This window comes from Lycorma delicatula, chromosome 6 (genome assembly GCF_047948215.1).
Source record: "Lycorma delicatula isolate Av1 chromosome 6, ASM4794821v1, whole genome shotgun sequence".
Lineage (NCBI taxonomy): Eukaryota > Metazoa > Arthropoda > Insecta > Hemiptera > Fulgoridae > Lycorma > Lycorma delicatula.
The window spans coordinates 10,934,170-10,953,072 of NC_134460.1; the positions used below are offsets into that span (position 1 = coordinate 10,934,170).

The 18,903-nt window shown below is 34.1% G+C and overlaps 1 protein-coding gene and 2 long non-coding RNA genes across 5 annotated transcripts in view; 2 read left to right on the forward strand and 1 right to left on the reverse strand.

Moving 5' to 3' along the window:
* The window catches only part of LOC142326544 (uncharacterized), a 227,598-nt gene extending 219,129 nt beyond the window's left edge, over nt 1-8,469 (forward strand). Inside the window, exon 3 of the long non-coding RNA XR_012756801.1 lies at nt 8,360-8,469. This is a non-coding gene — a long non-coding RNA (uncharacterized LOC142326544). The remainder of the gene's footprint in view (nt 1-8,359) is intronic.
* Nucleotides 1-18,903, reverse strand: part of LOC142326541 (phospholipase A1 VesT1.02-like) — a 166,775-nt gene that overhangs the window by 31,691 nt on the left and 116,181 nt on the right. For all 3 annotated transcript variants that reach the window (XM_075369120.1, XM_075369121.1, XM_075369119.1), the window contains one exon: nt 8,364-8,518. In XM_075369120.1, the coding sequence (XP_075225235.1) occupies nt 8,364-8,518 (155 nt within the window). The remainder of the gene's footprint in view (nt 1-8,363; nt 8,519-18,903) is intronic.
* LOC142326545 (uncharacterized) overlaps nt 15,970-18,903 on the forward strand; it is a 295,602-nt gene continuing 292,668 nt past the window's right edge. Inside the window, exon 1 of the long non-coding RNA XR_012756802.1 lies at nt 15,970-16,083. This is a non-coding gene — a long non-coding RNA (uncharacterized LOC142326545). The remainder of the gene's footprint in view (nt 16,084-18,903) is intronic.

Below are 18,903 nucleotides of genomic sequence, written 5' to 3' on the forward strand. Positions count from 1 at the left end.
GCCTACACAATTTTTCCCTTCTACCTGTCCTTCCAATATTAAAGCGACTATTCCAGGATGCCTTAGTATGTGGCCTATAAGTCTGTCTCTTCTTTTAACTATATTTTTCCAAATGCTTCTTTCTTCATCTATTTGCCGCAATACCTCTTCATTTGTCACTTTATCCACCCATCTGATTTTTAACATTCTCCTATAGCACCGCATTTCAAAAGCTTCTAATCTTTTCTTCTCGGATACTCCGATTGTCCAAGTTTCGCTTCCATATAAAGCGACACTCCAAACATACACTTTCAAAAATCTTTTCCTGACATTTAAATTAATTTTTGATGTAAACAAATTATATTTCTTACTGAAGGCTCGTTTAGCTTGTGCTATTCGGCATTTTATATCGCGGCATTTTATTATTGAAACCAAATTGGTCTTCTCCTAACACTTCTTCCACTCTCCTCTCAATTTATTTACTAACTGAAACAAATTTACAAAACGTTGACAATACAGAAAAAAAAACAAAAAATATTTGTTATATAGCCCGTACAAAAGGAGATGAAGAAATTCGGTTAAAAATAAATACATATAGGTTTTTTTTATAATCCTATCGAAAAAGATAAATTCTTTTAATATATAGTTTTCATATACATGTGTATGTATATTCTAGTGTTAATAATGAAAATGTATAATACAATATAATGTTTTAATAATACACGTAAGTTGTTTCTACTTAACATATAAATATCTTCTGCACCGAGCGTATATAAAATGGTGGGCCGGCTAAACATTTTCAGATTCTACTTGTAAAATTAACAAAAAAAGTAATATGAAAATATGCCGATTTACCCTTCGTTTTCCTTGTGTCCACCATTTTGTTTTTATTAATGAAAAATGTATATTTCAAGAACGGATTGAAGAATCACGATATTAAGTATATTCGTTTATACTAACGTTGACTAATAAATAAAAGATTACTGTATAAACACGTTCAAAAATTTCAAAATGACGGCCATGTCTATTTTTCAATCCTTTCCATCTCGGAAATACTTAGTTTTTTTGCAAACATTTTATTGTAAACAAATTGATCCGTTAATTTTAAAAATTGGTTGACAAATAACCAACTTATGACAAAATGAAAGAAGATATACGATATAATTTTCTGCCAGATTTCATCTCTATCTCTATCTGTCTGTAACTGATTTCAAAGAAAGATAATTAAAGAATCCTTCTCTACCAGAATTCTACTCACAGATAAAGTTTGTTTCAAGTGTAAAAAATGATCGGGGAGTAAAATTAGATCGCTCAATATTTTTGAATCACACTTATAATCTTCAAACTTATCGGAAAGATATGGTGCAAGAACAGGTTATAGATTAAGCTTTAGTCTAGTTTATTCACTATTTACCAATTAGATTATTAGAAATGAATTGGTTGCGGTATTTTTTTTTATCTCATATTATCAATGACGTAACATCAAAAATTAATTTAAATGTCAGGTAAAGATTTTTGAAAGTGTATGTTTGGAGTGTCGTTTTATATGGAAGTGAAACTTGGACGATCGGAGTATCTGAGAAGAAAAGATTAGAAGCTTTTGAAATGCGGTGCTATAGGAGAATGTTAAAAATCAGACGGGTGAATAAAGTGACAAATGAAGAGGTATTGCGGCAAATAGATGAAGAAAGAAGATTTGGAAAAATATAGTTAAAAGAAGAGACAGACTTATAGGCCACATACTAAGGCATCCTGGAATAGTCGCTTTAATATTGGAAGGACAGGTAGAAGGAAAAAATTGTGTAGTCAGGCCACGTTTGGAATATGTAAAACAAATTGTTAGGGATGTAGGATGTAGAGGGTATACTGAAATGAAACGACTAGCACTAGATAGGGAATCTTGGAGAGCTGCATCAAACCAGTCAAATGACCGAGGACAAAAAAAAAATTATGAATGAGATAAATTTGGTAAATTTTAACACCAATCATTACCCATAAATTTCATAATCTATTATATCAAAATAATTTCCAATAATGATTATTTTAGAGGCTAACTGGCGGATGCTTTATTATTATTACGTTATTTATAATGTATCATAGGAAACGTAAAGGAAGTGTTTATGTGTAACAAAACATCAACCAGTATTTAATTTCTGAAGTCTCCGTAAATAATTACTATTAAAATTAATGTTAAAAAAATATATAAATAAATTAATAAATAAAACAGTAACGAATACAAGTGATAAATTGGAATTTCGGATTAAATGATCAATATTTTTAATGTGATGAACGCGCGACTATTTGAGTTTTAATTGAACGTTTAATTTTTTATAAGGCAGAATAACCTTGAAAGAAATTGAAAGTAAACTATCTCGTGTCTAGAATATCCATTTAATCATATACCAGTTACAGTACATAAGGAATGAATTTATTTCTGAATTTTTTAAAACTATTTCGTATTTGTTTATTATGTAATACTAATGAGATAAATTCGGAAAATATATCGATAGGAATTAGCTATTTGCCAAATTTGAATCGAATTTACTTCAAACTAGAAATAATTTTACCTCGACCTAATAATTACCGTGTGTTTTGTCGTATTATGAAATAGTGTAATATCCTTTAATGTGATGTCATATTGTATACCTTTTTAATGGCATTTAGCGTAATTACACGCTCGATTTCTTCCTCTGGTATAATTATACTTTAACAAACGTGTGTAATGTAATATTTACACAGTTATCTGAATCAGATCTAATTATTAAGCTGTCATGTATTATTTTATTACTATTATTATTATTATGTAATTTATTAGATTTTAATAAAACACAGAAATTTGTTATCCTTCAACTTCTCCTTAAGCTTAAGCTCTTATTAAACATCCCTTAATGTTTTCTCCATAACATCAACATATATTACTATAATAAGAATTGTCAGAAAAATTAATGTCGATCCAATTGTAATAATAATAGCTTTAAACGCAACCTTCATTGTGCCAAATTTTTTATTTATATCCAGTATGTCTGTCACATTCCTTGTCTGTATTTTTTTATCTTTGTAAGTTGAACTTTTCTAAGCCAGTCTTGTAGGTTGATATAACAACCTGTTTCTTATGGTAACAATATAATTTATTCATTATAAATACCTAACAAATTATTTAATAAAAATAAAATAAATTTAAAACATGTAAAACTAACTTAAATATTCCTCTCGCTAAGAAATAAAAAATTATTCTTCCTGAAATTCCACTTTAAGAAGTCAAGTTCAACTAAAAAAAAAAAAAAAACCATTGACTTAATATATTTTTTTTAAAATGTGAATAAATCTATAAAAAAATCTTGCCCGTAATTTAGAAGAGCTATATGGATGAAAAATAAAAGCGAAAGACCTATATTTAGGTAGAATACAGAGAAACTACGTCAAAAGATTAATAATGGGCTAAGGCTCTTTAAAGAATGCCTACAAATCCTCTTTCTATAATATAAAATACACAAAGTTATGTGAACAGTAATATCTGAAACGCATTTGGTAAGACCATATTTTTTTGAAGGAAGATTTAACATTTCTTACCTTAACATGCATGAAAATTATTTTATTCCTCAGCTTCGATCGATTGGTATTGAATTAACTGCCATTTTACACCTAGATTAACTCATTAAGCTCAGTCAACAAACGAGTTTTAAATTGGCATTTTGAATGGTAGTACAAAAATAAAAGGGCTGAAATTCAGAGATCGCCTTGAAGTCCCACACTTCACAAACTGTAACATTTTTTTGAACTATAATCAAAGAAAAAAGTTCATCTCTGATTAAAAGAAATAAATGAGATAAAAATTCTTGTGAGAAAGTGTTTTTATGACTTTAATCCTTTAGCAGGAAGAGAATGTTTAAATATACTTGGTGACTGATAAAACTGTGTGCGGACAGTCGAAGAGCACGTCCAGATATAATTTAAAGTAAATTTACAACCAAACTACAATTCAATACTAAGAAATGAAGATTATTTAAAATTGCTTTTGGTGGGCATTGTAATTTTTCGTTTGAATATTTCTTCTACGTTATCATTAAAAAACTTCAGTTTAAAAAACAGAAATTTCTAAAAATAAAAAAAACTGATAAAGTGTCACATGCCTTTTCCAGCTATTCATAATAAAAATTAAAAAAGAGTTTAGAAAAGACATAGAAAATCAAAATCAGAATATTTATTTTTTAGAGACGGGGGAATAGATTTTAAGAAAAGTTTTCCTAAAAATATACAAGGGTTATTTTTTTTCAAGGTCCGATCGGTCACGAAATTAAAACCACAGTGAAAATAAAAAAGTTTTTTTTTGTAACAAGTACTTACATAGTTACGCTATTTCTCTACATAGTCGCCACTCCGATTTAGATATTTGTCGTAGCGTGGTACCAACTTTTTAATACCCTCGTCATAGAACGGGGCCGCCTGTATTTTGAGCCATGTTTCTACGCTGGTCTGCAGCTCGATGTCTGTGTCAATATGTTGTCCTCCTAGCCAGCGTTTCATGTGAGCAAAGAGGTGAAAATCGGATGGAGCCAAGTCCGGGCTGTATGGTGGGTGATCAAACACTTCCCAACGAAAACGCTGCAGGAGCTTCTTTGTTACAGCTGCAGTGTGCGGCCTAGCATTGTCATGGAGAAAGACAATGCCTGATGACAACATTCCTCTTCGCTTATTCTTATTCACCCACCATATAGCTCGGAATTGGCCCCATCCGATTTTAATCTCTTTGCTCACATGAAACGCTGGCTAGGAGGACAACATTTTGGTACAGATATTGAGCTGCAGACCAGCGTAGAAACATGGCTGAAAACACAGGCGGCTCCGTTCTATGACGAGGGTATTGGAAAGTTCGTACCACGCTACGACAAATGTCTAAATCAGAGTGGCGACTATGTACAGAAATAGCGTAACTATGTAAGTACTTGTTACAAATAAAAACTTTTTTATTTTCACTGTGGATTTAATTTCGTGACCTATCGGACCTTGAAAAAATATAACCCTCCTAATTCTTATCATTATCGGGCACAAAATTCAAACCAATCGTATTCTTTGTTTTTAACCAATCATAAGGTGAGAGTAATTCTTATCATTATCACACCCAAAATTCCTACCAACGTTTCTTATTCCATTTATATTCCATTAACCCACCTACACATATATTCACCTTCTTTCTTTAACAACATTTCGAAAGCTTCTATAATTTGATTTTAGGATTTCTCCGTTGTTTATTTCGATATTAACAGTCCATGTTTGATACCAGTTAGCCGGCTCGGCAAGTCTGCCTTTAATATCTTCTGTAATTTGACCTTTGTTAATTTAGAATCTAAAAATAGAATTCTTCGACTTCTTGTTTGTTGCATTCATCTATTTTAACTCTTTATTATCCTTTTTTCTGTCGTAACTCAGCATTATTTTACTTTAAAATTAATTTCTCCCTTACTTATTACATATCTAACAATTTATTCCTTCTTTTAGTGCATTCCAAGTTTCATCTGCAATCACATTATTATCAGCGAATCTTAAAATTTGTATTTTTTTCGTTAACTGTTGCTCAGAACTAACATTTATCTATTGTATATTTTTCATATCTAAATCAAGAAGTAGGTGGCACATCTTGCCTAATTTCTTTGTGTATGTCTTTCATCTTTTTCAATTTTTGTTGTAGCCGTCTGATTTTTGGAAATATTATATGCATCTCCTTTTTCAATATAATATATATATTTTTTTAAAATTGGATTCCATAATGTTTCTACCGTTAAACATACAAGTAGAAAAATGAAATGTAACAAATGACAATACACCGGTATCACATCTCCAAGCCCGCATGAGAGCAACTCAGAAATGTGTAATGGAAAGGACAGGGTTGTAAAAAAATCATCTTAAAGGGCATTGAAAAACAAAACTTTTGGTGTATATACTTCAGGTTAAGAAAGCCCTAATCAAAATGGTAATAATTTAACATTTCTCAGTACTTTCAAAAGAGGGCTCTAGTATAATCTAAGTAGTGGTCTAATAATATATCGTTTTCAGGTACAAGCTTTGTTAAATCTCTCTATTTTTAATATCTCACTGTTGAATAGTTATTGGTCGCGCTGCCGGGGTATGGTGGCCCGTGAGACAGGGGGCGAGGCTTCGCCCCGCCGGTGGGGGCGCTGTCCCTGATTGTGACTTGGTAATGCCGCGCGAGAATCCATGATTGGACTGAATAGGATTGCGGGGTTTGTTGCCGGTTCCTGCGCGGACCGGAATGAGGTTAGGTTCCTCTTGTTAGGTGAACTAATCTGGTTGACTTATTGGGTGTAAGTCTGAATTTCTATGTTGCGTAAATCATAATTTTGATTCGTATGAATGGAACACTGATTTAAATTGCAACTTATTCGTTTTCTGAGGGATTCGCAGTCACGAACGGTGTTTTCAAATTTAGACTAGGCGCGGGGTCTGTGCTTCCACGGTCTCAGTTAGTTAGTTTGAGGGAATCATGTTAGGTTGGATGTAAATATGTCCGTTTGAAACCTACGTGAAGGCAAAACTTGAATTGTATTTTACCGATGCAAATTTCTACCGAGGCATTTACATCGGTGGTATCCCGACCCAGGCCTGGCTGATGACTGTAATATGTAATCAGTTAGAGGGTCTAAAGACGACATTCTCTAAAGCCCCTCAGGGCTCAGAACGGAGGAAGTGGTTGTGTGACCGGTAACATCACAAGGTGTCTTCCCCTACTTGGTTGGGATGTTATCCCATTAATAGCCTTGCGAGTAAGCACAAGTTACGTTATGATGTTAAGAAGGTAGAAAAACTTGGGCGCATAAAAGAAATAGACGACCAAAGTTTCCATCTATGGTAAGTCAGGTGGACCGAATACCGATGGTCGTTATATGTATGGAATTTTTCTTTTATGAGAAGTATTCAGGTTTTTAGGTAGATTTCCCCGATCGGCATATTGCACAGTTTCTCTCTGGACATGGTGTTTTGCGAGATAGGTTGGCCAGATTTGGTTTGATTAATTCTGGCTTGTGTCCAGAATGTAGGGTCATTGATGATAAGCGCTATGTCTTGTATTTCTACCTCACGTATGAAGCTGAACGTACCGGAATAGCTAGAGAGCTTGAAAGGATCAGTTGCGGTTTCTACCTGCAAGTTAATTGGAAAACCGGAAGGGAATGGAAGATAGTTTGCTAACTTTCTTAGATTCTTAGCCCTGTGGCGTAAGTCTGAGAGGATCTGATGCTGTTACAGACGTATAAATAAAATAGCAACCCGGGTGGCTAGGGGCCAGCCTGGGTGCTTACTTCGCTAAGGTAGTCGTTGTGGCATCGAACCCTGGTTAGCTTAGATATTCACTGTTAGGATGAGGTTGATATGAGAAGAACTGTATGATGGTACTACGGTGTGGGAGGGTGAAGGCCTCGCTCTCGAAAGCGGATCAGAGCAGAGAGAGATAGGGAACGTTTTCATTAGACACTTAATAAATTTGTGAATTTGTTTTTTAATTTTTAAGTAAATCAGGAGGATAGTATTATCCATACACGAGGATAGTATTTCTAGTATTTAAACACTCGGTCAAGTAATGATGTGAGTGCAAAATCTAGCTGAAGTTAGATAAAGAAAGAGCTTTTTTGTGAAACCTTTGGTGTTAGAGGAAGGCGCGAGGATTGAGCTTCCCCGAATCTGTTTATTTGATATTTGAGGTTGTAAGTTATGGTAAGTGGTTAAAAGAGGTTGTGTGAAGAGGGTAGTAGGTTTTGTAAATACAGCGATGGAAATGTCTTCCTAGGCATTTGCATCGGTGGCATCCTGATCGAGGCCAAACTGATGACTGTGTTTTGTTATCAAGTTAAGAGGGTCTAAAACACGACCCCCAGTAAAACTCATTATGGGTAGGAACGGAGGGAATGGTGGGCAACCGGGATCATCACAAGGCATGTGTCTTTCCCTGTGGGGGTCAAGTTGGTGAACAGTTATTTAAGAAGTAATGTAGATCACTTTTGAAACCAGTTGTGAAAAATATTAAATAGAGGTAATTTGGGTTAGAGTTGTTGTAGTTCGAAAATTTTTAGGTGAAAATTATTGTTTTAAAATTGCCCATAACATTACAAAAAAAGACAGCATACTTCAAATTACTGAAAGCAGGCTTAGTCACGGGTACAACAGTAGATTTAAAGGAACATAACATTTAAAAAAAGAAATGTTAACCACATTTTGTTATGTTAATCGTAAAATTATTTTATTAATTATGTGCCTGTTATCATTTATTCAACATTAAAATGTTTACTATTATTTTTGTAATTAATTTCTTTTCAATTTTATTAGTTTTTTAGTATTTAACATTGTTTTCTATTTTATTCTTTTTTGATAGTTACCGTCACGTAGAACTCCAATCGGAAGTGAATCGGTAACTCCAGCATATCCATGAACAAGAACAACCGAATCCAATGTGGGATCGTATCCAGAAGCGTGCAACCAGGCTCTAGACCCCAGTACTAAGCTTTCTACACGTGGCCTCATTTCTTGACCTCTATAAAACAAAAAAATAACTTCGTAATGTAAGTTAAAAACTAGTTAAACATATTTTACATTTAATTGCAAAATATTTTTCGATTATGTATAAAATATGTGCTTGAATTATATGTACTAAGAAACATGTTGTTTATTTCATACGTTCACCAATTTTGCAACTATTTATGGTAGATAAAAAAAAAAAGTAATGGTGGTTTTCAAATTTTTTGTTTTGTTTTGTAAAACCTTACAGATTTTTCGAGAAATTAAGTTGGTAGCTCTGATAACCATTACTTCTAAGGTTTTTGAATTACTCATTTCCATTCCAGTTTTAATAGTTGCACACAAAGTAAAAAACTCTGTTGTGTACACCACATGACTTCCTTGTACGCCTACTAAATTACATTATACATTTTTTTTTTTACAATCAGAGGATAATATTTATTAATAAATCAATATATTTAAATTTAAAAAAAAATATCTATTATGAAGTCGCATTCGAACCGATGTGCCTTCCCTTGTAAGATCAAAATATTTCATTAGTTAAAATTTTATTTAGCTATAACTCTGGAACCGATGAAAATAAGTACCACTTATGGTGTATCGTTGAAAAGCTCTCGATGAGGACCTATTAATGTAGTTAAGAAAAAGTCCAAAATCAAAATGTTTTTGGATTTTGCACTTTATCGGACACTTTTGGTTCAGTATATTATAATCAGGGGAGGTGCTGAACTAGATGTTACAGTAGTCCTACATTCAAAATTGCAACATCCTACGTCTAATCGTTTTATATATATACGTATATTTCTTTAAGTGTTTAATATTGTTTTATATATTTTTTACCTGCTCAAAGTAGTATCATAGCGTTAACCTAGTTTATTTATCTAGTATTTAAAAAGGTCCTGCCTCAGTCGTCCTTGATTGTTTCTTTTTCTTATGGATTGTACATTGCTTGCATTTTTGTATTGTTGTGATATAAGTTTGTGGTTACTATTATATATTATAATTATGCGGTGCGGTACAATATTATTTTGGAGTCGTAGCGTCAGAAAGAGCTGTTGAATGGATTACAGGGTCTTTAGTAAGATTTTTCTATATGCCAGTTTTAAAACTCCACAAATTTCAAAAACAATTCATATAGTTATACAGTAGAAGTCCGATAATCCGGCACGTTCGGGACCGGCTCGGTGCCGGACTACCGAAAATTCCGGTCTATCGAGCGGTAATTATAAGAAAAATTAGGTTAATAATTAAACCACAAATACAGTATGCAAATACATACAACAAAGTTTATTTTAAATTTCATATAATGTATGTACACGTACTGTAAAACATATTTCACAGATTTAAAAAAGTCATGAATGTCTTTTTGTTTTCTTGACTTTTGGCGTTTAGTATAAAATTTACTTCTAATGATATGGAAATCAATAATTTCTGAAGCGCTGTAGCTAGTACTAGCCTCAGCAAAAGAGATAAAATTATTTAGTGATTCTGCAGCTTCTGCCCAGCTGATTTTTTCCTTTTCTTCCGTTTCGGCATCCGAGTCACTTTCTTCAAGATTTTGAGTAGGCTGAGGGTTTACTACAATGTTCTTTCCTTCAGAACGTACTGCACTAAACCGTTTGAACAATACACTATCTAGCCGTTCCAGTTTTGGTTTTTTAATGTTTGTCTAGAAGCCAATTTTTCAGTTGTTACCGATCGAGAAGCAAACTTCATCAGTTCATCTTTTTGTTTTTTAACGTCATAAATAGTCGATGAGCCAATATTTAAACTCGTTCATTAAAACATTTCTATTCTCGCCTTTTTCTAGCCGTTTGATGATTTCTAGTTTCCGATTGAGAGTCAGTGTTATGTGTTTTCGTTTCTCTCCTTTTGAACTCGAAGGCTTAGGTTTTGAAAACACGGTCGGTGTACAGTTAGAACGAAAATCACTTTTTTTATAAACCGTTTCAAAAGTTACGTTTACTGCGATGTGAAAGGACACAAAACAACAACGCACAAAAAAATGGCGAAGACGCTTCGTGATTGATTAACGGAGCTGCACTGCACCTGAATTTGTTGTGACGGCTGAGACTAGCCGGCCGCTAATTGTTTCCGAACAATACCGAGCGCTTCCGAATGATCCCGAACTACCCCGAAAACTTCCGAATAGCTGTCGAACGTTTTTATTTGCTTTAAAGACACACTTTTGGAGAAAACCAAATTTTTTACAATTTTACGGAGCGATGCCGGACTATCGGGCATTCCGGACTGTTGGATGCCGGACTAATGGACTTCTACTGTACTGTTACGGAGCGATGCCGGACTATCGGGCATTCCGGACTGTTGGATGCCGGACTAATGGACTTCTACTGTACGTAAAATTCAATGCGTGTAAGTTTAAAGTTATCGGTTCGCTCGTTTCATTTTATATTAGTGAAAACCAATATTTTTTTATTAATGGATATTTAAGTAAACATGAGTGCGGGAAAGTTTATACTTATCTTAAAAAAAACATACGAAATATTTAGGAAAACTATATATTACGAAATATATAGTTAAGGAAAAGTGATGTTATTGAAAATGTTTTTCATGAAGTATTATATAACGCTCTTTAAAATTTAAGTAGGATTTTGTTCAAGATTGAACATTACTTCTTTTTAATGTTAATTATAAGTAGTATTTGAATGAGACATTGCAGTCGATGGATTAGTCAAAGTGCCGTAAATGCTTCATTTTCTCTATTTTAAATCAATAGTAACGACATTAAAATCCATTATTCAATAAAATCTGTAATGTTTTAATCATTCGCTGATGGTGAATTTTATCAAAACTTTACATTGGCTGACGTTACCTAGTTTAATGAATATTTTAAAAATATGTTTTATTTCATCCGATTTGAACAATTTTACCACCTCTCTACTTAAAGAAAAAATAAGTTTTCAAGAATTTTGGTCGATTTAACTTATTACAGTTTTTTTTAGTGACCATTACATCTGGACTTAATCGACATAACGCTGAGATTAACGCTAATCTGCAGCGTACCCAACTACGTCACATTTGTACGAAACGATTTTTCATGAAAAGTTTTACGTTTTAAAATGTCGGACGGTATTTTCTTAAACAAGACCGTGGAGTGGATCAGTGGACAAACATTTACATCGCCAAGTTGCTTACACTGAACACCTACCTCATTTCCCGTCCAAGCCGTGCGGTGGATGCGTGGCAGCTGGAATGGCACGCACGACTAAGGGAAGATCCTTGTATAAATTTATACAGGATCTGGGGGGATGGTATGCCTCGAGTTCTTTTTTAAGTGCAACTAACGGGTGCCCAGGTGCTCACCAATCATGTTAATTTAAACCAATATCTGTTTCATTTCCGGCTGGCAGCTGACGAGCTGTGCGTCTGCGGGGAGGCCCAGTCAAATGAACACCTGATGTTTGACTGCCCTGCTTTTGGTGGGGGGGGGGGGCAAAGACCGGACCACCATGGAACTTAGAGGTCAAAGGTAAAATTGGCCACTCACAAGCGGCGAGTCATTCGGGCGAGAGCCGCATTGTTGGATCGTGTGGGAGTTCCTTGATGCGGTTGCTTTGTTCAATCGACATCAGTAGTTTACCTAAGGGAGACTACTACCGCACTGCTGGAGGAAGGTAACGTAGAGATATATATGGCTAACCATCAGCCAAGTAAGCCTCCAAGCCCTTTAATGTGGTGGACAGGCGACCTAGACGTAGCAGCGAATTGCTGTCTCGACAAAATAAATTTTAATTTACGGATGTCATATATATTTTTAGTAGTTGACGGGGTGCACCTACCCGTTTTAGCAAATACATGACAAGCGAGCGGTTCGGACACGTAAGCCGATGGTGTATGGCACCGCGCTTAGTCCGCTCACGCTGTTAGGTAAGCTCTAGGAGCTATGTTAGGATACCGGTTGCTAAATTGTTCGAGGCTCACTTGCCGTTTGTGGCACAGAGATTTGGTCTTATGCTTTAGGACGACCGAACGGGGTGGTGGCGGGAGAAATGTCGAGCAAACATTTCCCATCTAACCTGGCAACTTGCGAAGTCATGCCCCCGGCCAAAGCCAATGCACGTGCTGTCCGGTAGTCGATGCGGGTTTGGTGGTAGACCACGCTTTAACATCTGTGGCGACTTACCAGGCGTTCCTGGACACTGTGTTTCCAGATGCTCCGGAGGGTAAAGCAGAAGTAGGCGTTGGACGGGTGGGACACCACTCCCTGCATGCGGGCTGTGGATCCCGTAGATATAGACCGAGTGAGTGGTTTCTCGAATGGCACTGAAAAAGGCACCAGGGATTGACCAAATTGGCCCGAATATTTTCTATCATCTGATGCCTGTCATAAGAGAGCCGCTTGGCAGGCTGTTTTTGGGGTGCCTTAGCTGGGGCTTGCTGGAAGGTGCTTTTGGTGAAGGTGCTCTTAAAATTACGAAAGGATCCTGGTGATGTCTTTTTATATTTATTTTGAACAGTTGCAAAAAGGCCCTGAATTTTTTTTAAACTTCTTTTTGAGATACCCACGAAGAATATTGAAGGATACTCAAATATGTTCATTTCATAATGCTTCTAGTTCTCCGAAGACATTAATGGAATTTTGAATTCATTCTTCTTGCCAAAAAATGCCATAAAATGCTAATTAATTATTTAAATTTTTCTGTGCTTTGATAATTGATTTTCAGGGTAATAGGTAAAAGAAAAATACACCTACCCTGATTTCCTCCTGAAACTCACCGTTCGATAACCAGTATAATAAATATATATGTGCATTGAATAGGGTATAAGTAGTTTATTTAAAAATTAAAAGGAATTGTTAATTTATATTAATCCTTAACCTCCCACTTTATTTCGCACGCGAATCGAGATTTCGGTAAACGTTCGTTTATCTCGCTATTACTGAATTGTTATTCATCCAAAAAATCTGAAAAAATTAGGGTATGTTAACAATGCGTTACAGAGATAATACAGAGATAGAAGAACAATTGCTAACATGTACAGGAACCAAACAGCAACAATAACAATTGAAGAACATAAGAAAGAAGCCCTAATAAGAAAGGGAGTCCGACAAGGATGTTCCCTATTTCCTTTACTTTTTAATCTTTACATGGAACTAGCAGTTAATGATGTTAAAGAACAATTTAGATTCGGAGTAACAGTACAAGGTGAAAAGATAAAGATGCTACGATTTGCTGATGGTATAGTAATTCTAGCCGAGAGTAAAAAGGATTTAGAAGAAACAATGAACGGCATAGATGAAGTCCTACGCAATAACTATCGCGTGAAAATAAACAAGAACAAAACAAAAGTAATGAAATGTAGTAGAAATAACAAAGATGGACCGCTGAATGTGAAAATAGGAGCAGAAAAGATTATGGAGGTAGAAGAATTTTGTTATTTGGGAAGTAAAATTACTAAAGATGGACGAAGCAGGAGCGATATAAAATGCCGAATAGCACAAGCGAAACGAGCTTTCAGTAAGAAATATAATTTGTTTACTGCAAAAATTAATTTAAATGTCAGGAAAAGATTTTTGAAAGTGTATGTTTGGAGTGTCGCTTTATATGGAAGTGAAACTTGGACGATCGGAGTATCTGAGAAGAAAAGATTAGAAGCTTTTGAAATGTGGTGCTATAGGAGAATGTTAAAAATCAGATGGGTGGATAAAGTGACAAATGAAGAGGTATTGCGGCAAATAGATGAAGAAAGAAGCGTTTGGAAAAATATAGTTAAAAGAAGAGACAGACTTATAGGCCACATACTAAGGCATCCTGGAATAGTCGCTTTAATATTGGAAGGACAGGTAGAAGGGAAAAATTGTGTAGGCAGGCCACGTTTGGAGTATATAAAACAAATTGTTGGGGATGTAGGATGTAGAGAGTATACTGAAATGAAACGACTAGCACTAGATAGGGAATCTTGGAGAGCTGCATCAAACCAGTCAAATGACTGAAGACAAAAAAAAAAAAAAAACAATACGTTATTAATTTATATTGTTCAACAAAAATTAATTTTTGTTAATATTTGATTATGTTGCGCGCGCACAAATATGGTATAAAATAATTACAATTTTTGTTAGTTTTTAATTTTTTTTTTTTTTAATGATCAGTGACCTTTGTTTTTTTATATTTATATAAACTATAGACGTTTCTGGTTAATTTGACGTAAAATTTATTTATATCCGATAAAAACTGATTATATGAATAAATAAAAAAAAAAAAAAAACACTTTACGTTTCAGAAAATTGTAACTCTAAAAAAATTGAGATTTCGGTAAAGGTAAAGGAGTATAAGTGCGTATACTCCTTAAAACGTAACTACCTAAAAACGTACTATGTGTACGTTTTTAGGTTTGTGTAATTGAACCAGTATAAAATCTAAAATCTAACTTTGATATATATATATATATATACATAAAAATATTTTGATTAAGGAACAAGTATGGTTTAAAAAAAAAAAAAAATTAATTATTGCTTCTTTTCATAAAAATCACGATTACTCGTTATTCTGTTGAATTTACGTTTGCATAGCAATTATATAAAAGATAACAAACCGCTAATGTATGTAAGAATCAAATAAACAAAACAAAAAATACCAAAATACTACGACTTAATGACGTCGTGAAAAAAAAAAGTACCGTCCGTTTGATCCCTTGTGAAATATCTTCACTATACACGGCTGTTATGGTTATTGTATTTTCTCATAATTCAAGGCGTTGTGATTAAATCCATATAAAAATATTTTTTCTATGTTAAATGGTTCATGAGAAATTTGAATTTGAAAAATTGATTGCCAGTGGTTTAATATAGTGACCAGCGGGAGACAAGGGGTTAAAATAAATAATCACTCAAATTTTATTAAATATATTGTATATTTATGTAAGATGTGATAAAAAAGAAAAGGAAATTATCTGAATGACTTTACATAAATACGATTCAAAGAATGCAAATTCGAAACGGAAAATTCATTATTTTTAATATTTGCGCGTAAATTTATTTCAATGCGTTATTTCTATATTAAAGAAAAAAATCATTTTTTGTTATTAATTTTTTTCCGGTTTTTAAAATTTAATCTTTTTTTGACAAAAAAAAATAGTTTAACTATTTGGATAAATATTTAAATTATTTTTATAGAAAATACGTAGTGCATCGATTCCGAAGTTTGACTTTTTTCTTAAATTATAATTTATTAATTATATGGGAAATTTACATTTTCTTTATTTAAAAAAAAAGTATTACTTTTGTTATCATGCAAATGTTTAGACGTTAATTTCTAAAATATATACTTTGCATTAAATATTTTATGAAATTTATATATCAGTATGCAAATAAAAAAAATGAGATAGTAGTTATTTTTAAATTATTATTTATAAAGATAAATGAATATTTGTTATGCTTGTGTAATTTTTTTTTTAGTTTTGGGTTTATTCTTCCTTTTGTTTTATTATTTTAATATTTTTATTTGTTAGATCTCATATGCGTAATGGTTGTTGATGATCTGGCAGTCACAATTCAATTCGGGAAACAGCATAGCCATTAAACCACAATAATCGTTTCATTCCAGGCTTACTAAGATAAATGAGGTAAGAACTATAAGAGATAAATGAACCATATGATAGATCGTGTAACATTTTCCTATATAGTATAGATCCAATATAGTGTTGGACTTCTATATGTCAGACCAATTGAAATAGAGCCGTTATTTAGTAAAAACTTCATTCTGTTCATCAGAGCATTTATTTAATGAAGACCATGAATATTAAGAAAGTAAATTTGATTAGTACACCTTTCTCTCACTTGTTTTACAAAATATCGAAACGTTAAAAAATAATAAATAGTATAAAACAACAGATAAATGTATCGTTTTCTGTTGAAAACAATGGATTGTGTACATTTCTTTTGAGGAGTAATTCTATTACGCAATCTGCCATATTTGCAGATAATATTTGTTTAATAACATTTTAGACGATCGTGTAGGATATGTTTTATATTTAATTACGTAAAAGATTTGTTAAGTTCTATTGCGGTCAACGTAAAGTAGGTGGGTAAAATATTACACTAGTAGAATGATTGACTGGATTATTTACGTAGAATGTATTAATTAAAAAAGAAACAGTATCATTTTATTGTTATATTAAGATATATATTATTCAACTTATTTTTCATGAGTTTATATAGCGTTAAGAAAAGTAAATATTTATATTATTCATATTAGTAAATAATATTTAACCTTGAAAATTGTCAATGAACTTCTGTTTATTTAAATTGATTTCAATATTCATATTTCAAATTGTTTTATATATATATATGTAATAAAATCTAGTACTAAATATATATTTTTAGTACTAGATTAATATCTAAATGCTTTTATTATTACTCTTAACTTACAAATATGACAAGAATCTTGTACTTGCGTAAGTTAAAAATATTACTGTGAGCGATCTCTGGTTAAAATGTTCCAGATTATAGTTAAAATTTCTTAATCTTCTATAATTCGGATAGGATGAAAAAATGTTATAGACGATCTACTTTATAGTTATTTTATTCTTTTTAAAAATTGGTCTTTCCAATATATGATAATGTTATCACTAGTTATAATTAATACTACAGTACTACGTAATGGACGAATGGATTTTTAAATCTTTTTATTTTATTTTTACTTAACTAAAAGTATTAACGGGATATTTTTTTAATTATATAACTAAAAAACATATTTTAACAATTTTAGTTTATTTAACTAGGGAAGGGAAGGAAGATAAAAAAAAACACAATGCCCTGAGTTTATATATAATATATATATATATTTCACCAATCGTTTTCCAGCTGGTCTTTTTTTAATTTTTTTTCCCTACTCTCCCCGACCGGATATCCAATTAAGTATACTCAGTCGGGGAGAGTGTCCTTTTACTCTCAAAGGAGGCGTCCCCCACCCGCCGGCTATACGTCCGGCACGGCAGGTTGGCCTCCCCGGTCTCGGATCTTTTGTTTTACATTGCCTGCCTCTAATCCCCCGCTTTAGAGCCAAGGTCCGGCTATGCCGTTCCCCAGCGCCTCAGCAGGGAACCGGGACTCGGTCTTTACGCCTTTGGCCTCTAATCGACAGCGCCGACCCCACAAAGAGCCTAGGCTCCCGCAGGGACGACCCCGCCGACCGGGACTTGGTCTTTTATTTTAACCCAAACTCAAACTCCCCTGGAGTTCACCCCCTTCTCAGGTACCCGCACACCAAGGCGTACTGGCCCTCCATGGAGTGACTGTCCGCCCTACCCTACTGTTTATACTCCCATTCTTCGGTCTTCATCCTCTTTGGCCCGCAGGACCTCCCCGGCCAACCTGCGGAACCATTCCCAGTTCTCATTGTTGTACCCCAACCGGTTTATGAGATTTTCTGGTGTAAGACCATTAATTACTATTTGACCTCTGTTAACGGCCCATCTTGGACATATGAACAACGTATGTTCGGCATCGTCGTTCTCTGGACAATAGATGCACTGCGGGGTGGCTCTCTTCCCGATCCTATACAGATATTGACCGAAAGAGCCGTGCCCCGTCAGTAATTGTGTCATGTAAAAATTGACATCTCCGAGTCTATTGTTATACCAGGTTTTAATATTAGGGATTAGGCGTCTGGTCCATTCTCCCACTCTGGACCCTGCCCACTCTTCTTGCCATTCTTGTTCTATAATCCCTTCCATCTCTTATTTCGACATACCGCTGTGTCTGAGGGTTCTGGCTTTTATCTGAAGGTCTATGGGTAGGACCCCGGTCAGTACGCACAGCGCGTAATACGATACCGTACAGTAACTAGCAGCTACACGCAGCAATGCCAGTCTATGGACACTTCTCAACTTCTTTTTATTTCGCTGTATGTTCATTGCCGCCCCCCATATGGGAGCCGCATACAGTACCGCCGAAGTGATAGCCGCGGTTATCAATCTTCGAATAACCATTTTAGGTGTGCCGTGGTTTTGAAATAATCCTCTTAATCCCTTTACAGCAGGAGTAACTCTCCCACAAATCATATCAATATGCTTGCTGAACCTTAAACTTTTGTCCCGAAGTACCCCCAAGTATTTTGTTTCTTTTACTTCATCAATTCTCTGTCCTCTGATATTTAGATTCACACTTCTTAATGGTCTTCTACCCGAGAGGACCAGGCAACAGGATTTATTAGGAGCTATTTCTAATTTGTTATCCTCCATCCATTCATCTATTGTTCTAAGCGCTTGGTTTGCCTTGTTCTCCAGTTCATTAATATCTCTGTCTTCTACTAATATTGCGATGTCATCCGCGTATCCTACTATCGATACCCCTTCGGGGTAGTTCAGCCTGAAGATTTTATCATAGGAAACATTCCATAAGGTTGGGCCAAGGACAGATCCCTGCGGCACCCCTCCGAATAC